The sequence below is a fragment of the Oryctolagus cuniculus genome, chromosome 9 (assembly GCF_051225735.1).
Source record: "Oryctolagus cuniculus isolate XC-2025 breed Fujian yellow rabbit chromosome 9, ASM5122573v1, whole genome shotgun sequence".
NCBI lineage: Eukaryota > Metazoa > Chordata > Mammalia > Lagomorpha > Leporidae > Oryctolagus > Oryctolagus cuniculus.
The window spans coordinates 11021112-11044882 of NC_142875.1; the positions used below are offsets into that span (position 1 = coordinate 11021112).

At 40.6% G+C, this 23771-nt stretch overlaps 1 protein-coding gene across 6 annotated transcripts in view; it reads left to right on the forward strand.

Annotated features, from left to right (window-relative positions):
- Positions 1–23771, forward strand: part of FGF14 (fibroblast growth factor 14) — an 849823-nt gene that overhangs the window by 816735 nt on the left and 9317 nt on the right. For all 6 annotated transcript variants that reach the window (XM_089303459.1, XM_008260154.5, XM_089303454.1 and 3 more), the window contains exon 4: positions 22141–22339. In XM_089303459.1, coding sequence (XP_089159585.1) covers positions 22141–22339 — 199 coding nt within the window. The remainder of the gene's footprint in view (positions 1–22140; positions 22340–23771) is intronic.

The following is a 23771-nucleotide window of genomic DNA, read 5'->3' on the forward strand; positions in this document are numbered from 1 at the left end:
TATTCAGGTTTCTGAGGAATCTCCAGACTGACTTCCATAGTGGCTTTACCAGTTTGCATTCTCACCAACAGTGGGTTAGTGTCCCTTTTTCCTCACATCCTCACCAGCATCTGTTGTTGGTAGATTTCTGAATGTGAGCCATTCTAACCGGGGTGAGGTGAAACCTCATTGTGGTTTTGATTTGCATTTCCCTGATTGCTAGTGACCTTGAACATTTTTTCATGTGCCTGTTGGCCATTTGGATTTCCTCTTTTGAAAAATGTCTATTGAAGTCCTTGGCCCATCTCTTAAGTGGGTTGTTTGTTTTGATGTTGTGGAGTTTCTTGATCACTTTGTAGATTCTGGTTATTAACCCTTTATCTGTTGCATAGTTTTTTCCCATTCTGTTGGTTGCCTCTTCACTTTCCTGACTGTTTCTTTTGCAGTACAGAAACTTCTCAATTTGATGCAATCCCAAATGTTAATTTTGGCTTTGACTGCCTGTGCTTCCGGGGTCTTTTCCAAGAAGACTTTGCCGGTGCCTATATATATCTTGCAGGGTTGCTCCAATGTTCTCTAATAATTTGATGGTGTCAGGTCATAGATTTAAGTCTTTAATCCATGTTGAGTGGATTTTTGTGTAAGGTGAAATGTAGGGGTCTTGCTTCATGCTTCTGCATGTGGAAATCCAATTTTCCCAGCACCATTTATTGAATAGACTGTCCTTACTCCAGGGATTGGTTTTGGATCCTTGATCAAATATAAGTTGGCTGTAGATGTTTGGATTGATTTCTGGTGTTTCAATTCTGTTCCATTGGTCTATTCATCTGTTTCTGTATAAGTCCCATGCTGTTTTGATTACAACTGCCCTGTAGTATGTCCTGAAATCTGGTATTGTGATGCCTCCAGCTTTTTGTTGTTGTTGTTGTACAAGATTGCTTTAGCTATTCGAAGTTTCCTGTGTCTCCATATGAATTTCAGCATCATTTTTTCCAGATCTGAGAAGAATGTCTTCGGTATCTTGATTGGTATTGCATTGAATCTATAAATTGCTTTTGGGAGAATGGACATTTTGATGATATTGATTCTTCCAATCCAAGAGCATGGAAGATTTTTCCATTTTTTGGTATCCTCTTCTATTTTTTTCTTTAAGGTTTTGTAATTCTTATCGTAGAGATCTTTAACGTCCTCGGTTAAGTTTATTCCAAGGTATTTGTTTTTGTAGCTATTGTGAATGGGATTGATCTTAGAAGTTCTTCCTCAGCCATGGCATTACCTGTGTATACAAAGGCTGTTGATTTTTGTGCATTGATTTTATATCCTGCTACTTTGCCAAACTCTTCTATGAGTTCCAATAGTCTCTTAGTAGAGTTCTTTGGGTCCCCTAAGTAAAGAATCATATCATCTGCAAAGAGGAATAGTTTGAGTTCTTCCTTCCCAATTTGTATCCCTTCAATTTCTTTTTCTTGCCTAATAGCTCTGGCTATAACTTCCAGAACTATATTGAATAGCAGTGATGAAAGTAGGCATCCCTGTCTGGTACCAGATCTCAGTGGAAATGCTTCCAACTTTCCCCATTCATTAGAATGCTGACCATGGGTTTTTCATAAATTGCTTTGATTGTATTGAGGAATGTTCCTTCCATACCCAGTTTGCTTAGAGTTTTCATCATGAAAGGGTGTTGTATTTTATCAATTGCTTTCTCTGCATCTATTGAGATAATCATATGGTTTTTCTTCTGCAGTCTGTTAATGTGGTGTATCACATTGATTGTTTTGCGAACATTGAACCATCCCTGCATATCAGGGATAAATCCCACCTAGTCTGGGTGGATGGTCTTTCTGATGTGTTGTTGCATTCTATTGGCGAGAATTTTATTGAGGATTTTTGCATCTATGTTCATCAGGGATATTGGTCTGTAATTCTCTTTCAATGCTGCATCTTTTTCCGGCTTAGGAATTAAGGTGATGCTGGCTTCATAGAAAGAATTTGGGAGGATTCCCTCTTTTTTGATTGTTCTGAATAGTTTGAGAAGAACTGGAGTCAGTTCTTCTTTAAATGTCTGGTAGAATTCAGCAGTGAATCCATCTGGTCCTGGGCTTTTCTTTGTTGGGAGGGCCTTTATTACTGTTTCAATTTCTGTCTCAGTTATGGGTCTATTTAGGTTTTCTATTTCTTCCTGGTTCAATTTAGTTAGGTTGCATGTGTCCAGGAATCTATCCATTTCTGATAGATTTCCCTGTTTGCTGGCATACAAGTCCTTGTAGTAGTTTCTGATGATTCTTTTTATTTCTGTGGTGTCTGTTGTTATGTTTCTTTTTCATCTCTGATTTTATTGATTTGGGTCTTTTCTCTTCTTTTTTTAGTTAGTTGGGCCAATGGGGTGTCAATTTTGTTTATTTTTTCAAAAAACCAGCTCCTCATTTGGCTGATTTTTTGTAATTTTTTTTGTTTCAATCCTATTGATTTCTTCTCTGATTTTAATTATTTCTCTTCTCCTACTAGATTTGGGTCTGGTTTGCTGCAGTTTTTCTAGATCCTTGAGATGAACTGAAAGCTCATCTATTTGGTGCCTTTCCAATTTCTTGATGTAGGCACCTATTGCTATAAACTTTCCTCTTAACACTGCTTTTGCTGTATCCCATAAGTTTTGGTATGTTGTGCTGTTATCCTCATTTACTTCCAGAAAGTTTTTGATTTCTCTTTTGATTTCTTCTATGACCCAGTGTTCATTCAGGAGCATGTTGTTCAATCTCCATATGTTTTCATATGCTCTAGGGATTCCTGAGTTGCTAATTTCCAACTTCATTCCTTTATGGTCTGAGAAGCTGCATTGTATGATTCTAATTTTTTTGAATTTGCTGAGACTTGATTTATGGCCTGGTATGTGGTCAGTCCTAGAGTAGGTTCCATGTACTGCTGAGAAGAATGTAAATTTTCATACATTACCACTTTAGAGAAGTATTGGTATTAACATCTCTCTTAGCATAACACAGGTTCTGATATGAATGGTAGTGAGTTAGTGAGTGTTCTCTTCAAACTGAGAAATAGCAGTCTCTTATAAATTTTGTAAATATTTAATGTCATCCACTGTTGGCATAGTTCAATTCTAAAGAGGTCAGTGTGACAACAGGAAATAATTTTAATTGTAGGGCATTTTAAAAGGATATTTATATTTATTTCCACAATGTTTAAGTACCATAGAGTATATCTTGACCCTACTTTCTTTCCATATCTATCCTATGTATTCCTACCTAATGGCCGCGTGCTTCCTACTCTTTCTCTTTGTAGGACACTGTCAGTCCAGGAATTCCCTCCCTTTCCCCTTTACCTTCACCTATGTATGATTGGTGAATGCTCTGCCCAGGCATATTGTTCTAGTCACTATTATCCTAAATATGTTCTCAACATTCCACCTCAATATGTGATTTCTCATCAGGAAACTCATCTACAGTACACTCCAATATTCTTTCTGTATAAGCTTTGTTCTTCCAGACCTCATCAAACCTAACTTTGAAAGTTCCTCCAAACCATCTGCACATAAAACTAAAGCAGTATTTCTCCATGGACTATCAAACCCTGAAAAGACATGGAGGAAAACTAAATGCATATTACTGACTGAAAGAGGCCAATCTAAACAGTCGACGTGCTGAGGGATCCTGACTATATGATATTCTTGGAAAGGTCAAATACGTAGAGAGTAAAAAAGATCAGTGTTCGCCAGGAATTTGAATGGAGGGTTGAGTAGGTAGAGAACAGTGGACTTTGGGGACAATGAAATTATTTTTTACAATATTATAATGGTGTATGCATGTCACTGTACAGTTGGTAAAACCCATAGGATGGACAACACCAAGAGCAACCCTTAATGTGAACTATGGACTTTAGGTGGTTAAGACCTGTGAGCGTGGGTTCACTGATGGCAACAAACACATCACTTGGATGAGGACGTCCATAGTGGGTGTGAGGGCAGAAAGGGAATTGTTTGTACTTTAGCCTCAATTTTCAGTGTTCAAACCTATAACTGCTTTAGAAGATAATATCATTGTATATTTTAAAAAGGATTTTCTTACTAAAGCAAGCACAGAATTGGTATGCTGTGTAATTCACACAGAGAGCAACAAAAACAATGACTCATCATTTAAGTATTTTCTTATTATTTAAGTTATTTAAGTTTTTACATGTTAATCCCCTTCCAATTTAAGTGAACCTCTACAAAACCAGGAGCAACATCTTGTTCTTTGTAATTTCTACCATTGCAGCCATGGTTCTGGTCACATTCTAGTGTTTACATGTTGCATTGACATTTGACATCTTATTTTTTCCTATAGAGGAAAATACATGCTTTGACAGTAGGATGCCTGACTGGTTGTTAATGGATCCCCAAATGCCTAGAAGAGAGTCTAGCATGAGACAGCCACTCGATAAATACCAGCTGAACAAATAAAGTAGCACGTGTTAATAAGAAAATGAAACAAACTATTTAAGGTACCAGTTCTCAGTATCAATACAAATACCAGATGTCTGCCTTTGTCGTTCTATACCTTAAAAGTGTGTATAACAGGAATGTTTTCTTGGGCTAGATTGCCCAAATAAAAGTGTGGATATTCACAGAGGAAGTTTTTAAAGTTACTAATGTATTTATTATATAGACACAGAGAGACACTGAGAAAGAGGTAGTGCTCCCACCTAATGGTTCACTCCTAAATGCCTGCTGTGTGGCTGGGCAGGGCCAGAGCCTGGGGCTGGGCACTCACTCCAGGTCTTCCACATGGGTGGCAGGAGCTGCAGTCAGAAGCCAGAGCCGAGAATTGAACCCAGGTACTCTGGTGTGGGACACGGGTGTCTTAACCATTAGACTGTCTGGCACCACAGAAAACATTTTTTAAAGTCACTTGCATGTTCACTGAACTAATCTGAGAAATATTTATGGAACAACTCCTGTGCATTTTTCCAGGTACTGGGAACCACAAAGCTGACACAGCTTCCACTCTAACGAGATAAAAATTATTGTGCCAGAAAGAAGAAAAAAAAACAGGAACATAAGTTAACAGTGGTTTCTGAAGGCTGGGGGAAGAGTGAAGGATAAATAGATAAGATGGTCAGGTACTGTGACTATGCCCTAGAAGATGTGGGACATAAGTGTTTATGTCTAATTGGTAGTGTGCTGATCTTAGCGCTAAACACCAATTACGTGAGTCCCTATTTTGTGCATGATCCTAGGAGTTTCTGTTCCTCTTGTGAAATTTAATACCTTAATGAAATACAAACAATGGTCAAACATTTTCAGATTAATCCTCAACCATTTCAGTAGCCATGGAATCGTGCCAGTGATTACTCCCAGAATTAGTTCAATATTGCGACGCTGCCACCCTGTGGGGTCCTTCAACTTCCATGTTGGCAGAATAAAAGCTGGTATCCATTCTAATCTCCTGAAGCATGCACAATGTATTTATGAGCAATATTAAGGTGAATAGTAGATTCACACAGAATAACTTTTACATAGAAATTTATATGTATGTGCACATCATTTGGAAACCTGTGAATATGTTTCGCTTTTCTAAGACAAAGGTCTGAATAATTTAGATTTTTAAACAATCTCGTGATTAAAAGTATGTACATAGGTGTGCTCAATACTTATTTTCTGCCACAAAGAATACCAAACTCCAAAATGCAAGCACGGCAAAAATGTTGTTCTGTTTACTTCATTTGAACATCCCATCTCTGACAGTGCGAAGGCAAGAGCAAGCAAAGGACTTTCTTTTTTTAAAGTAACAATTGTCTTTTCTCCCACTTCAAACAGAGATTTCTCCTTGGTCAGTTTTTCCTGAAGATTCCATTATAAATTAAACAACCCTAGATGAAAAGGTTTTGGTGGTGATGACAAATTCCATTTGTACTAACTTCTAGCAAAGCAAAAAAAAAAAAAATGCTTTAAATTTATCTCTTTAGAACGAGAGTCTTATTGTTTCTGTTTATTGAATCCAATACCACAAACATTTACTGACTGTACACTTTACATGAAAAACTATTCATTTTTGTTAAATCCAGTGGTTCCAGGAAATGAGTATTTTCTTTTGGTGGTCACATGGCTTTTCCAAGATCATTGTTATTGAGATGCCAGAGTGGGAAGAAACCCATGTCTATATAATTCCAAATCTTCAATCCCTTTGACATTATTTATAATGCCATGTACTCTAAAATATTTGATTAAAAATTATTGTTAAATAGGCAGGGTCATATTAATGCATTTCTTACGTGAGTATTCTGTTGCATGTTGGTAAACACCTCTACTCTTGTCCTATTGAGAGTCATTTAGTACTCAGTAGACACCAGTTTTTCATTTATGGTGTTCCATCCTGTTCCTCTGATTTGACAACTTTAACACAACGGCATTCGTATTTTTTGATCTCTAATTCTGATGACTCCCTGACCCCTTAATTAAGCTGACATTTTCCTGCAAGCTTACGTGATAGCTTTAAGTGTAGTGCCTCAGGGTCTACTCAGTCTTCCATGGGCCACCTCATGGTGGCTGTGTGACGAGATGTGCTATTATTAGCTAGTCTATTTTCAATGTTCCCCCTCAGAGGACATACCCGTTAGTCAATCTTTTTAGTTTCCATGGCAAATTGGACTGATCAAGTGAATGGAAAAACTAATCATGAAATCAGATCTCAAAGTTTACATAATTCAGTCTGGAAAGATAAATGTGGCTAGTACAGTGTCAAAGGATATTGACTGATGGAAGGCCTCCTGATGATATTTTGAGTGACAGATAAAGAACAGATATGAAGGAAATAAGGATGTTCGAGGTCTGCTATGAACCTTTGCCTTCAACATCAGTAAGAATAGCCTGAAAAAGTCAGATTTTACTTCCTTTGAAAGTTTGTAGGCCATGTTTGTTTAATATGCTTGCTAGTAATAGAATTATTTCCTGCTGTACTAACCTTTGTTAACTTATACTTACTATTTACTCTCAGTAAGTGAATAGCTTCCTATCATACTAAGATTTATGAAGAAATCTTTTGCAATTTTTATCCTCAGTTCAGAAGTCAATAATAGCTATAATCCTCTAACGACTTAGTGGTGATCTGCTAACCACTTTGTCATCGATTACAATGTTACAGATTAAAATCATAAAAATTACTAAGGAACTGATAACCCCAAATTCCTACCCTTTGTCTTTCAACTTCATTTTTCTGCATCTAACATTATATATTCATCTGTAATTGTCTGTCTTTTGGGAATGCATTACATTTAAAAAAGTCTTGAGTTGAATCACAGTCATTATTCTCCATGGAATGATCTGGTCAGATTTTCCTGGGGAACAGATTATCACAGTAGGATAAAATAAAGGTTAGAATTAAAGACAAAGAAAAAAAGACCAAAAAAAGGCTACCTAAGAAAAAACAGTAAATATACAAAATTGTCAAAAATTATAGATATTTTAAGTAATGCCCTAGAAAGGGACAGAAAGCACCAGGGTAAACTTGTGTTACACATTTAAGCTTTCTTTCACTCAGAACACAAAACTGCAACATCTGACCTTTGAGAAAGAGCAAAGAACACATCCCAAATGTCATCCAGTTCCACAAGCAAAAACCCCCTATACATTGTGTTTGACACGCTTTCCCCTTTAGCTGCCATCTACCGCCACAGAGTACGGACTGTTTGACCTCCTAAATATTGCTTCAGTCCGTGTTTCTCTATCTCCATTGCCAATGTCCTTGCCCACACAATGTTATCTGTTGCCTGGTACAGCAGTAGGCAAACAAGCATTCTAGTATCTGATGCTCTTCTCTATTCTTCATACTCAGGCAAGGATAATCTTTCAAAATTTGTACTTATTGTCAAATGTTCTTAAAAATGTCTAATATCGTCACATTGCTTTTAGGGTGTGACCAAGCACTTAACATGTCCACACTGTGGGCTCATATGTAACACCCAAATCTCAACTCCTGCTGTGATCTTTTCCAGACTCCGTTCTAATTTCGGCGTTTTATTTTGGTTCCTTATTGCTCTGACCCACTCCTGGCCCAGAACCTTTGCACATGATACCACTCTTTCCAGAAATCTTCTTCACCCTTCTCAGAGCCTACCAAAGTTCCAAGTGTTAATCTTTTTCAACCCAGGAGATCTGATTTGTTTATGGGTGCTTCCAGAACGAGTCTTTTCTTGAAGAATATGTCTCATTGGTGAAAAGATGTTTCTTCCTGGGCCAGCGCCGCGGCTCACTAGGCTAATCCTCTGCCTTGCGGCGCCAGCACACCAGGTTCTAGTCCCGGTCGGGGCACCGGATTCTGTCCTGGTTGCCCCTCTTCCAGGCCACCTCTCTGCTATGGCCCAGGAGTGCAGTGGAGGATGGCCTGAGTGCTTGGGCCCTGCACCCCATGGGAGACCAGGAGAAGCACCTGGCTCCTGCCTTCGGGTCAGCGTGGTGTGCCAGCCGCAGCGCGCCAGCCGCGGCGGCCATTGGAGGGTGAACCAATGGCAGAAGGAAGACCTTTCTCTCTGTCTCTCTCACTGTCCACTCTGCCTGTCAAAAAAAAAATTAAAAAAAGATGTTTCTTCCTCTGACACTGGCCTGTATACTTAAGGAGATGAGAGACTCTCAGTTTTTCTCATTCTGTTATCTCAAGACCAAGAACAGAGACTGGCAAGTGCTAGGGTTCCCTAATGTTTACTGGGTTAGTGACTGTGTGAATTTCACATGCTGTTAGGTATAGGATAAATGGGAAGTTGTTTCCATGTGTTTATAGTGTCAACTTTTAACAATGTATTATCTAACATCTGGTACAGACAGCATCGTTTGTAATCACAGATGTTTTTAATAATTGTAGATAATATTCTCTCCATCTCATAGACTTACACTCTCACCCATCCACCTTGAAAGATAAAATCCTTCATGTATTCATTCTAGAATATGAAATAACGTAGTGCTAATTTACAAAGAATTAAGTCCATTGAAAGTGTTCTGTGTCTCTCCCTTCCTGTTCACCTTTGGAAGTGTGTAACACGTTGTTACCGGGGGATCACAGCCAACATGTCCAGAGATGATAAATTCAAGAGAAGAACCCTCAGAGTTCACTGAAGCACTGCACAGCCTGCTCGTGTGGTCTATCCATTCGGTGCTGGTGATTCTTACCAGATCTTTAATGCTCTCTTAATCCGATATGATGGCTTTTTTAATACTCTGGCAGAAATTAAGCCCCTTTCATTTGGTTGGTATTTTCAATGTTGCCATTATTAATAAATATTTACTAAGCAGCATGATATAGGTGAAATTTCTACATGGGTAGAAATACAAGCATCTTTTTTTTTTTTTTTTTGACAGGCAGAGTTAGGCAGTGAGAGAGTGAGAGAGAGAGGTCTTCCTTTTCCATTGGTTCACCCCCCAAATGGCCACTACAGCCAGCGTACTGTGCCGATCTGAAGCCAGGAGCCAGGTGCTTCCTCCTGGTCTTCCTACACGGGTGCATGGCCCAAGCAATTGGGCCATCCTCCACTGCCTTCCTGGGCCACAGCAGAGAGCTGGATTGGAAGAAGAGTAACCGGGACAGAACCAGCGCCCCAACTGGGACTAGAACCCAGAGTGTCGGTGCCGCAGGTGGAGGATTAGCCAAGTGAGCCGCGGCGCTGGCTGAAATAAAAGCATCTTAATCTACTGTTTAATCCATTACGCCCTGTAAGATAAGAATCATCATCTATGCCATCGGAATGGATGATGTTGTTTTCTGGTAGGCATTTTAAATACCATTACTGAATCAAGTAAAATACATGTGAATGGTCTTTGAAAAACCATAATGCTAGATTGAAAATTACTATCTGGTGAATATGGTATTTTAGGAATATTACAGAACCCATTTGTAGTACCTTCACTTTTCTATATAGGCTTGCATTTTATCGAGTAAACAAGTGCTTTGGATCCTACTTATACAAGTAGGTAGTTTTAGCTGGGTATGTTTTAATCGGGAAATTCCATACATATTTGCTTCATAAAAGAAAGTTTTATGTAAAGGTCTAATTTACAATGGGCTTGAGAGAAAGGAAGGTAGCAAAAACTGGTGGATGTGGAATATGGTGTAAGGAGAGACGCCTATAGAACTGCAGGAGTAATATTAAAATGCCTTTCTTGCAGCCTTGATTGGGGTTTTTGGTTTCTGTAACCAGTTTCCTTCTCTGCTGAGTCCCACGCGCTTGGGTTTATAATGTGGCCGAGATTAACGTGTGGGGAGTTTTGCTTTGGGTTTTTTTGTTTGTTTCTTTTTAAGCTTCCCTTAAAAGAATGAATAATGGAGAGAACTCTTTAGCAAGGTCTTGGTTTCTCTGGCAACACAGTAGCTTGTCTGCTTGTATATGCGCCTTTGTGTAGGGTCCGCTCAGTAGATGGTACCCACAGAGAACTGGTGTCTTGGTGTGTCGTTGGCAAGCCCTTCCCCATCAGTCCTGGTGCGAGCCGGCTGGGCAGGGCTGCTGGTTGAAGCGCGCTGCAGCAGGGGGCGCGATGGGTCATTTGCTCAGTGGACTAAAGATGACCAAGCGAAGTGAATTACCTTCAAATAATTGGCGTGGGCAGGCTAGTAGCTGGGAAGTGGGCTTTTCATGAGATGCCCAAAGCTGAAAGGGTCTTGGACCCACTGCTCGTAGGTAATGGAAAGACAGTCGCCCCCTTCGTGTCTGCTCCTTCCAGATAGTCGGATCCAAAAAAGCTGTTCTTTCCCACGCCCCTGCCTTGCCCTCCTGTTAAGATCAGAACAGGGATTGATTTATGTCCCGCCCCTGAATACATGTAAAATTTGTACAAAAATATCTTCTATGAAAATGATTTGTAATCTGTAGACTTAATACCTGGGAGATGTCTTGAGATGTAAAATCCCATCCTTTGGGTTGTTGGGTTTTTGTTTTCTCCAAATAAATCTGATCTTTAAAGTTCAAAAAAAAAAATGCAATTCAAAGAGGAGGAAAAACAGTGAAAACATGGGCATGCTCATTCATGATTGTAGCATAGTGCAGGTCACAGATACATGAGTTGTAAAAATATTTTGTAATTTTCAAAGTGATTTTGTATCCAATCACTCAGAAGACTGGGCTAACGAGAACAGGAGATAGAAGAAAACATTGGTAAACTATGACAAAGCAACTTCACTAGGGTTTCACAGGACATGGCAAAACTAAATTAATATATTCTGACTATATTGTCTTAAGAATTACTTTTTACACAGACAGTTCTGTTCTTACTCCAGCTAACCAAACATTCTAGAGCAGTGAATTGAAAATGTGATATCTCCATCTAGTTAGATAAAAAGAGTGGAATATTATCTACAGTGTTTGTTCCATTACAGAATATTTTTCCCTGCACCTCTTCTAACCCTACTCCCACCAGACTGTCACAGGGACATTAGCACCATGAGTGGTAAGATCTAATAAAAAACAGGTTTCTGTTACTGTTTTTTTCCCCAAAAAATGCCCTTAATTATGCACGCTAATTTCATAAAGTATAACCCCTTTATTTCTCTTTTATATATTTTGATGTATGCAACTTCTGACAAATCCTGAGCAGGTAGACCATCACACCAGGTCAAATCCTATCCCGAAGCCAACAGTCATTAGACATGAGGTACAAAGAATAAGATTAAGCATCAAATAAAAGATCATCCTGAGATAATTTGCCCACGCACGTTTAGTCATCTTTTGAAACTCTTCTGTGATTGCCCATGGTGGTGTGCAGCTGCGCTCCTCTCTTGGAGCTCCTTGTAGAACCACTGGGTTCAGAACTAGTGTCTTAGAGTCCAGACCATAAATTCAGATAGGCTGGGAATACAACAAAGACCTGCTCTGCCACTCACAAACTGTAAAACTTTCATCAGGATACTGTAGTGTTTTAGTCTGTTAAAGGGAAGGCAGTGCGATACTGTAGGAAAAGCACTGAGCATTGTGATTGGTTTATACTAATAAATAAATGCTCATTTTTACTAAATCTCCATTCAACTTTCTTTTATATAAATATATATTCCTATCCAAGAATCTGTTTGTCCTCAGACTTACTTGTGGCACAGGACAGTATTTATTTGAAAGGCAGATTGGCAAAGAAGCAGAGACAGGGAAAGAATGGAGATGGAGATCTTCCATCCGCTGGTTCACTCCCCAAATGGCTGCAATAGCCAGCACTGGGCCAGGAAGAAATCGGGAGCCTAGAACCCCATCCAGGTTTCCCACCTGTGTATCAGAGGTCCAGGCACTTGGGTCCTCTTCTGCTTTCCTTCCCTAGCCGGGAGGAAGTTCAGAATTGGAGCATCTGAGACTTGAACTGGCACTCTGACACGGGATGCTGATGCAGATGGGGATCTATCTCACAGCACATGACAGTCATTTTTTTATATAAAGATCTCTATATTTACTTATTGAAATAGAGAGGTGGAGACATAGAGACATAGAAAGGGAGGTCTTCCATGTGCTGGTTACTGCCCGAGTGGTTGCAATGGCCAGGGCTTAGCCAGGCTGAAGCCAGAAGCCAGGAACTTCATCCAGGTCTCCTATGTGGATGGCAGGGGCCAAGTACTCTGCTTTTCTGAGGCCATTAGCAGGGAGCTAGACTGCAAGTGGAACAGACAAGACATGGACTAGTCTCCATATCAGATGCCAGCATCGCAGGTGGTGGCTTAACACACTAGGCCACAACATTGGCCTGAACAGAATTTATTTTTTTTGTCATTTCTTTGCAGAGTAATGATGTGAAAAAATACATAAGACTCATCTACTAGGAAAGTGTAAAAAATACAAAAAAATAAGCCCAGAGTTTCTATTTTTATATTCAACAGATTTTAAAAAGTACTCTGTTAAATTGCTATAGATGTTTATAAATGTTTCACTCAACCTCTGTCCTTATTTTACTTCAGGTAGGAAATACAATTTGGCCAGTGCCGCGGCTCAGTAGGCTAATCCTCCGCCTGCAGTGCCGGCACACCGGGTTCTAGTGCTGGTTGGGGTGCCGGATTCTGTCCTGGTTGCCCCTCTTCCAGGCCAGCTCTCTGCTGTGGCCCAGGAGTGCAGTGGAGGATGGCCCAAGTGCTTGGTCCCTGCACCCCATGGGAGACCAGGAAAAGCACCTGGCTCCTGGCTTCGGATCAGCGCGGTGCGCTGGCCACAGTGCGCAGGCTATAGCAGCCATTGGAGGGTGAATCAATGGTAAAGGAAGACCTTTCTCTCTCTCTCTCACTGTCCACTCTGCTTGTCAAAAAAAAAAAAATACAATTCACAGGCAGGCACAGGGCCATGGGCCCTACTTCAGGTAGCATTGTTATATGGAGACTACATAGTCTGTCACTTTTCTGTTGACTGGGACAGATGTGTTTCTAAAATCTTATTAATATTGTATGCACTTGTGTACACTCATGTGTCTGGCTCGTTTGGCTTAATGTGATCACCAGTTGAGTCTGAGTATTTTTTTTTTTTTATTTGAGGGATAGAGTTACAGAGAGGGAGAGACAGAAAGGTCTTGCATCTACTTGTTCACACCCCAGATTGCCACCAGAATTGGATCTGGGTTGATCCGAAGCCAGGTTTCGGGAGCTGCAGGCGGGTGCAGGGACCCAAGCACTTGGGCCATCTTCCACTGTATTCCCAGGCCATAGCAGAGAGCTGGATTGTAAGAGGAGCAGCTGGGACACAAAGCTGGGATGGAGGCACCTCTGGCTTAGCCTACTATACCATAGCAGTGGCCCCGAGTCTGGTCTTTAAACTGGAGGATTAGGCAATGCTGACAATCTGACTTGGAGACCCCAGTGATCTCTGTCAGACACATGCCACTCTGGACAATTATCACCCAGTGACATTATTCATCCAGCTCTTCCAGAGCATCTTGGAATCCTCATGACAGCACTCTTTCTTGGTCTTGATACCTTTATTCTATTCAGGTAAAGCACTATAAGTTTTACATTTTCTGTGTGTGTAAAGTTGCATACAGTTACTATATGGCTCTATATATGTCAGAAAGGTGTGGTGTTTGGAAACTGATACGCAACACAATGATTTTGATTGTCGAGTTCCATTTTTACAGAAAATATCACCTGGTGACACCTTCATCCCATTGCAGATCTTCTACAGGGAATTTTGTCCTTTACGTTTTTTTAAGAGGAATGATTGACACAAAACAGAAGCCAGTGCAATTTCTGTGTTTTTCAGTATTTCTGTAATTGATGAGTGGGATGGAAAAGGTGTTATGCTTTGGGTGAAGAGAAGAGATTCATTTGGAATGCTCATGTATTTGTCAGTTTAAAATACTTTTTTTTTTTTTTTTGACAGGCAGAGTGGACAGTGAGAGAGAGAGACAGAGAGAAAGGTCTTCCTTTGCCGTTGGTTCACCCTCCAATGGACGCTGCGGCCAGCGCGCTGCGGCCGGTGCACTGCGCTGATCCGATGGCAGGAGCCAGGTGCTTTTCCTGGTCTCCCATGGGGTGCAGGGCCCAAGCACTTGGGCCATCCTCCACTGCACTCCTTGGCCACAGCAGAGAGCTGGCCTGGAAGAGGGGCAACCGGGACAGAATCCGGCGCCCCAACCGGGACTAGAACCCGGTGTGCCGGCGCCGCTAGGCGGAGGATTAGCCTAGTGAGCCTCGGCGCCGGCTTAAAAATACTTTTAAGAATATACTTTTTGGCCGGCGCCGCGGCTCACTAGGCTAATCCTCCGCCTAGCGGCGCCGGCACACCGGGTTCTAGTCCCGGTTGGGGCGCCGGATTCTGTCCCGGTTGCCCCTCTTCCAGGCCAGCCCTCTGCTGTGGCCAGGGAGTGCAGTGGAGGATGGCCCAAGTGCTTGGGCCCTGCACCCCATGGGAGACCAGGAAAAGCACCTGGCTCCTGGCTCCTGCCATCGGATCAGTGCGGTGCGCCGGCCGCAGCGCGCCGGCCGTGGCAGCCATTGGAGGGTGAACCAACGGCAAAAGGAAGACCTTTCTCTCTGTCTCTCTCTCTCACTGTCCACTCTGCCTGTCAAAAAAAAAAAAAAAAAAAAAAAAAAAAGAATATACTTTTTGTTTACCTTTTTTTCTTATAATCATTTGTTTCTTCCAAAATATATGTCAACTTGGCCAATGTGACAACATACATCATTGTTTTCCATCTGTTTCTTCCAAGTATAGGGACTGAGGTAGATAACAGTGTAACACACAAATCTTCTGTGTTTAGTTGAATGAATACTTCAGTCATATTAGTAATTATCAGTGCCATTTGTCAGCTCCTTTAATGATACATTGTAACAACCACCACAAAACAAGGACTGTGACAATCTATATAGATGGGCTGTGCAACTAGGGCCAAATGGGAGTTGAATAGATGGCTCTGAAGATCTTGGCAGGACTTGATCCCATGTCTGGGAATAGGCTAGCTTGCAAGGGGCCACTTGGCTCTGTCCACCCATCTCTCTCCATCAGCCAGATCAGCCTGCCATGCTCCAGTGGCAGTGATGGAGGCATACGGAAGGGGAAAACCTCACTGTGTACGTGCTTGTCAAGCATCCAGTGGCTTCACTTTGACTCATAGAGAGACAACACTGCTAAAGGTCAGAGCTCAGGGTGGACAAGTGGGACCATTTTTGTAATTCATCATACATCTTAAGTAAATCTTTTAAGAGAAATAATAGGATAAATAAAACTAAATGGTTATTTTTGTCTAGATGGAAATAAGTGTACTTGGGCAAGGGTCTTAACCCCTCTGCACCTGTTTATTCATTCCTAAAATAACTACTAAAATAGGACCCACATAATAGGATTACAGTGAGGATTGTTAATGATGGGGGCGGGCATTTGGGACAGTGGTTAGGACACCACTTGGGACATCTGTATCCCCTATGGGAGTGCCTAGTCTGAGAATTGGCGACTTTGTACTTCCAATCCATCTTCCTTTCCCTGAGAAACAGCAGATGACGGCTCAACTACTCAAGTTCTTGTCACCAATGTGGGAGGCACAGATGGGGTTTCAGGCTCCTGGGTTTGGCTTGGATTAGCCTTGTATACTGTGGGTATCCAGGGAGTGAACCAACAAACAGAAGATTATCTCTGTCTCTTGCCTTTCAAATAAATTAAAATAAAAATATTAAAAGATTACTTTTTTATTTGAAAGAGTTAGAGAGAAGGAGAGACAGAGTTTTTCCCTCTGCTGGTTCACTCCTCAGATGGCTACAACAGCCAAGGCTGGGCCAGGCTGAAGCCAGGAATATCTTCCACGTCTCCCTTGTGGGTATTTGGGGGCCCAAGCACTTGGGCCATCTTCCCCTGCTTTTCCCAGGTCATTATCAGGGAGCTGGACCAGGAGTGGAGCACTTGGTACACAAACCAGTGTCTGTAAAAATCTTTTTAAAAAATTAGTTGATATTATCAAGAGAAGTGAATGCGATGGGTATGAACAATTTAACTATAGTTGTTAACATTATGACGATAGTGGTGATTAATGTTGAGACATTCCCTGCTGAATACTGACAAATGTGTGAGGATGATATATACTTGTCTCAATACTTCCTGAAGGAGCTTCATTTTCTGATATTTTTTGCTAATATTTATAGCATGAGTATCATCTGTTCATGTTACAAGAATTATAATTTTAGGAATTTATGCTTGTCTATACTCTAGTGCAGCAGATTTAACATTATAGAATAAGTTGGGACATATTTTTATTTATAATCTTAAATTTCTTATGGATGTGCTGTAAATACTTCAAATTTTTAACCCCGAGCTGTTGCTTTTATGGGTTTTGTATTAATGTGAAGACATGGGTACCAAGCATCTGAATAATGACAATTTGACATTTCTTAAAATGTCATGATAATATATTACTTTGTTTTGTATGGTCATGAGAACATATGCCAATATTGCCGACTTCAGATGCATACGAATCACATGTGGGCCTGAGCTTCTGTACTGCTAACAAGTTCCCATACAATGAAATGCTACTCATCCCTAAAAACCATATTAACAATTGAGGGGCAGGTAGTGTGGCAAAGGACGTTAAACCTTTGCTTGAGACATCCTCATCCCACATCAGTGCCTAGTTTTAGTCGTGGTACATTTATGCTTCCAGTGCAGCTTCCTGTTAATGTCCCTGGGAGGCAACAGATGATAGCTCAAGTCCTTGAGTTCCTCCAGCCAGGAGGGAGAACTGCATGGAGTTTTAGATTCCTGGTTTCAGTCTGGATTCCCTTAGGCTGTTGTAGCCACTGGGATGTGAACCTGTAGTTGGAAGCTCTTGGCCTTTCAAATAATCTATCTCAAAAAATTATCCATCTATGTGTATATATATATATACACTGTATACATGTTCAATATCTAATTATTTGATTTTACTCACTAAATCCAATATATGGTAAATATAAATGTGATAAAATATAGAATATTAACAAATTAGCTACCCTGCTTGAAGATGTGTTACTATACAGTTTCAGTAATCTTATTGGCAAAAAAAAAAAAAAAAAAAAACTTTCAGGGTGGGCCTTTGGCACAGTGGTTAAGACCCAGTGGGACATGAGCATCCCATATCAGAATGGCTGAGTTAGAGTCCTCGACCAGCCTCTCATAGCAGCTTCCTGCTCATATGCACACGAGGAGGTGGCAGATGATGACCCAAATACTGGGATCCCTGCCAACAACATGCAAAATGTTCCTAAGTTACTGGCTTCAGCCAGGCCCACTCTTGGCTGCTGTGGGCATTAATATGGGAATCCATGAAGACTGCTTTGTTGGCAGGAATATAGCTAAACTCACTGGGTTCTGTAATAAAACCAAAGCTCTCTTATACCTAAAAAGTTATACTTTCATTCGAAGTACACATACAATTTAGTAATAATTATCTTTCCATGGGCATCAGTCAGTACTCCATAGTATAAATATTTGACTTTATAGAGTTTCAGATAAATAAAATGCATTAGTCAACTGTAACTGTCTTCAGTGTTAAACGCCTTTATATTCTATTTCAAACTCATGACTTGAATTCTTAGCGGTCAGAGTATTCTTTATAAGTAATTTTTAAGAGCACTGCTCCTTTCTTTCTAAAGAACCAGAAACGGGGAATAGGCATTGGGTCTGGAGATCACAACACTTGCCTCCCCTCATCAGAGTTCTTATGTCCCATGTATACCTCAGCTTCTGACTCCAGTTTCCTGCCACCACAACCTTAGGCAGTGGTGGTGATGGTTCAAGCAATAGGGTTCCTGCTACTCAAGAGGGAGCCCTGAATTGAGTTCCAAGGATCCCAGCTCAGCCTATCTCACCAGGCCATTGTGGGCATTTGGGGAGTGAACCACAAAGTAGGAGATCTGTTTCTATGTCTCAAAAATGTTTTGATTTGATGAACTGGGCAGTATCAGAATAGCATTTTTTTTTTATTTGACAGGTAGAGTTCTAGACTGTGTGTGAGAGAGAGAGAGAAACAGAAAGGTCTTCCCTCCCTTGGTCCACCCCCCAAATGGCTGCTATGGCCGTCGCTGCGGCGAGCCGAAGCCAGGAGCCAGGTGCCTCCCCCAGTCCCCCATGCAGGTGCAGGGCCCGAGCACTTGGGCCATCCTCCACTGCCCTTCTGGGCCACAGCAAAGAGCTGGACTGGAAGAGGAGCAACTGGGACAAAATCCGGCGCCCATATGGGATGCCAGCACCGCAAGGCGGAGGATTAACCAAGTGAGCCATGGCGCTGGCCCCTCAGAATAGTATTATTAAAAAAGATATAATTAATTTCAATATTGTAGAAAATAAAGTAGATTGGGATGAATATCTGCTGACCTCAGGATAAACTGATTCTATTCCCAAAAATGTAGAAAGGGGCTGGAAAAGCAGACAATTCAATAAATAGATCATTGTGATTCCTATCTAAAGGTATGCTTAAGTTGAAAGTATGCTAATAACTAAATAACAACCTGGTGTATGATACTTTAAATTGAGCTTGAAAGTTCAGCTCAAATATTTAGTCAGATATGGGTATAGTTTACAACTCAACTCATAAGTTATCCTCTCATCACATCTGTCATCTGTAAGTAGGTTTTGTGATTTGGTAGTATCCCCCAAATAGGAACATGATATCTGGGGCCCCTCTTTCTCTGCTTGTAAGCCTTAGGAGAAAAACTAAGATGTCCAGGACCAGGGTCATTACTGGCACTTTGGCAGGAGGGGACTGAGCGTTTTGATGACTGCAACATAGATTAAGTAAATATTCAGATTTAGTGTGCCTGAGTTATGTGCTACTTATGTCTAATATCATGACTCTTGTGAATGTTTTAGAATTGCCTTGTGCTCTAGGAGAAGCCGTACATTTGTCAGAAATGCTTTATATATTTTCCCTTTGCACTAAAGTGGTGGCAGGCAACCCTGCAGGTATTGACATTAATTTTCACTTAGTCACAAACAACAGCAATGTGGCACCATATCCAAGTGGAACCTGTGGGTTGCTGTGTATTCTTAATGCATGCCATCATAGACATAAGACTAAGAATGAAACTGATTAAAGTTATTCAGATCATATATTTGAATATATGCATATGAACATATGGAGTACTATAAAACATTCATGAAAAATGGAATTTAAAAAGTATTTTGGCACAAGAATTTAATAATTCATGTGGGTTTTTTCACAATATGCAGTTTCATGAACTTTCTGTGGACAGCCTTCATGCACAATCGAAGTTTAACTTTGGAATATGACCTTGGATTCATCACCCCTGCCCCAGTCACCTAGGTTTCAAAATCATTAAAATTTTACCTTAGATCATCCCTGGCAAATGTTTTTTTGGGCCAAGAACCAAATAAACATTGTGGGATCACAGGATCTCTGTGTTGACTATTCATCTTTGAACTTGATTGCCCGCATTCAGATGTATTCAATTTGTGAAGACAGCGAGTGCCTCAGTTCCAACAAAACCTTATTTGCAAAAACAGATGGGTGCTACACAAGAATTTGGCCTGAATGTCAGTTTTTTGACCACTGGGTTTGATTCTCAAAGTCACTTTCAGTTCTGGAGTTATGGTTTTGCCACATTATGGGGGTTTGTGGCTAATTCATTGTTCACGCGTGGTGGAACACAGGCCCTTTCTCCCCTCCACCCTCTCCTCTTCTCCTGAATCCAAAAGCCTGTCTCTGTACATGCAAATGGCCCATGAGAGTATTTTCCTAAACAAAGACATTTCCCTCAGTAGAGGGGTTCTGCTGCTACTGTAAAGCTAATAAGTGCACTACAGATGGTGCTTTCATTTCAAAAACAGCCACAACATAAGTGGAGATATGAGACTCCTGCCTTCATTGTTGCATTTGTTATTCTATGATTTGATGATTTTGTTTGGCATCAGTGCAAGTTACTACAGAAGCTTCTGCTGGAACTCTCTCGTCGTTGCTTTTGTATGGGTGGTAGTGGGCTTCTAACCAGCAAAAAGGACTCATCAGAAAACTCATCAAACTTACTCACTTGGGCACCTTCAGAAAATTTAGATTTAAGCCTAAATTCAAATAAGCATCCTCATATTATCAACTACCAGGTTTAGAGTATTTCCCAGCGTGATTACCATATCAGCCAACTATAGAAACCACACGTTAGATTGATAAGCAACCAAGGATTCTTTCTTTTCTAGTTCCTTTCTCACCAAACTTACATAAGAATCTCAAACCTGCAATCCGCAGGTACCATCTAGGTCCCCTGGTTGGCCTTATGTGGAAAAGCAAAAACTAAGAAATAACTGTTACCATTAAAAGGGTTTTTTATGTGCAAACCTGGATTTCTTACCTTTTTGGAAAATTGGATCCACGAAAGATCTAAGGCTTGTATTTTCACATGAGATCCATGGAAGGACCAGCTGCTCCTTTCTTTGCAGAGCTGGGAGCTGAGTGTAGACCATTTAGTTTCATAGCCACGATAGCCACAGCTTGCTGCCCTCTTGCCATTAAAAGCATTTCAGTTGGTGGCCTCTGCAGTACGCATGAGCCCTGGGGATCTTGCTAATTACAATTACTTCAAGTTCCAATTATTGGACTTTTTCCAGTCCTGTCTATCTACTTAATACATACTGCAGGATTCAAATACAAAATATAACTGTGAATGATCAGGGTATTTTTAGTTTATGTTAGTGGATGTCAGTTTTACAGCTTCCCTGTAAGGAAATGCCATTTAGAAATTTATGTCAAGACAAGGAAGAGATTTTTGTCTCTTGCATAATTTTATAATCTTTCTTTTTGTTCTGTCTAGTAGAAACTATAGAAATAAATTGGATAATATATCATATTTCTCCTACAACTTTGTATATTGCTTCTCATTATATTCTATTTTTATTAATATACATGACATTATAATCATTATTCATTCCAAAGATGAGAATTTTTATAGGTATACAAAATCATCTATGCATATCTTCTATTACTGATAAACTAAAGTAGTATGCTTTGCATGCTACTCATCAATCAGTGGAGATCCAGGCATTGAGTCTAATAGTATTTAGCATACTGTAATCTTTCAGAATATGCTAGGTGGTTTTCAGTAAAGGCAGCTCTTGATATTTGTCTTCAAGGAATGCTATAGGTCTCCAAACCATGGAATTGGATGGATAATTACTTTAAGCTCCTGTCCCTATGACCTGCTAATATGACCCCTGGCCTCAACTGGTTACACACTAGTAGCTCTGGGGCCATCCTCCATGGCAGCTGATGTCATGGCTGTAGTTCAAGGTTTCCCTTTGTTTCTTTGTAGATGACATATATCACCTTTGGATAATATCAGTGGTTCAAATAATACCCTGCAACTGTTTGGGTATCAGAGTTATTCTATGAAATATATAAAATCGATTATAAAATATCTTGAGTATATTTTATTTCATTTATGCTAGTTTCATGCTCCCTTTCTGATTATGCCCCAGCTGAATTGTATCCTATTAAAGTGAAAGTATTGAGTGTGCTCATGCATTCTATTAAAAGACATCCACACTTTTGCCCATGCATATTCCCAATAGTGACAGTTTTCTCAGTTCACTTGATATTGAAAAAAGAATATGTGGACCATGACGATGCAGGGGAGGTCTAGCCAGCTTGACCTTGCCACAAGGCTGACCTTTTCACCAGAGTGGATGAATTTCAGGAGAACGCACAGAAAGCACCGGAAAGATCTGGTTCCCTCCTGTAACTCTCTTTTCCTTCTTTTCTCTTACCAGGAACTTTTTACTCCTGAATGCAAGTTTAAAGAGTCTGTTTTTGAAAATTATTATGTAATCTACTCATCCATGCTGTACAGACAACAGGAATCTGGTAGAGCCTGGTTTTTGGGATTAAATAAGGAAGGGCAAGTTATGAAAGGGAACAGAGTAAAGAAAACCAAACCAGCAGCTCATTTTCTACCCAAGCCATTGGAAGGTGAGTCTTATTTATGCACTGCCTTTATCAGAAATATCACGTGCTTTGTTTTTACATGGAAGACATTGCTAGCAAGTGTACCAGTGCCAGGGCTAAAGGGGAACTTCATGGAGTGCTGACAGTGTCCTTCATTCTGCTCTAAGTGGTAATCACACAGATGTCTATGTAAGTTGTTTACAGAAGATTTGTCCCTTGTATACTACGCTGTGTGTGTGCGCATGTGCACGCACTCAGGAAAAGCATCTCTTCTAACTTGTTGTGTCTCAAATCCTCACGGCCCCAATTATTCTCCTAGATAATTATAAAATTGAATCTGTTATGATATAAATCTATGAAAACAAGTATATTAGAAAAAATCAGTTCCTACTGTAGGAAGAAAGGTGTTTGCTCATTTTCATGTTCATGAAATAAAAGTAGCTGTATGAAAAGGTATTGCAAAAAAAGGCATGGAAAATGGAATTAGAAGAAAGTGGGCTGGTGCCACGGCTCACTAGGCTAATCCTCCACCTGCGGCACCGGCACACCAGGTTCTAGTCCCGGTCGGGGCGCCGGATTCTGTCCCAGTTGCCCCTCTTCCAGGCCAGCTCTCTGCTGTGGCCTGGGAGTGCAGTGGAGGGTAGCCCAAGTGCTTGGGCCCTGCACCCCATGGGAGACCAGGAGAAGCACCTGGCTCCTGCCATCGGATCAGCGCAGTGCACCGGCCGCAGCGCGCTGGCCGCAGCGTCCATTGGAGGGTGAACCAACGGCAAAGGAAGACCTTTCTCTCTGTCTCTCTCTCTCACTGTCCACTCTGCCTGTCAAAAAAAAAAAGTGAATTTTGATGTAAACAATTTTGAAATCCATGCATAAGTTCTTTCATAATGCATATTTCTATGACTTTTTTGAAGACCCCCTGTATTTGTGAATTAAAATCACAGAAAATGAGCAGGTAATAATCAGACCCTTAGGGAACTTGCTCTATTTTTCTGTCAACTACATGTGTTCATCATACGGTTGTGATACTACCTTCTGTAACTAAAACAATCTATCTGCATTCACCTGTGGAGAATGCAGCCCTCACATTGACATTGCTCAGATTTGCAAAGAGCAGACCAGAGTTTTGCTCATTAATTGGCAACAACTGCACCTTTCACATTAATGATTCTGATGGACGCATCGTTCTCTTTTATCTACATAACATGTATTTGAGAACTACAAAAACAATTGATTTTGAAACTAAATGTTCAGAAAGTAAAACAAAAGTAATTGGATAGGTAATACTTTTGGAGATCAGAATTACATTAAGTGAACAAATACTTTAGACCATTTGATTTTCTTTGTTAGTTCTACAGGAAACAGCCATCAAGAGAGGAAGCGTATTTGTTTTTAAGATTTATTATTTGAAAGGTAGAGTTACAGAGACAGGGAGAGACAAAGAGAGACAGAGGGAGAG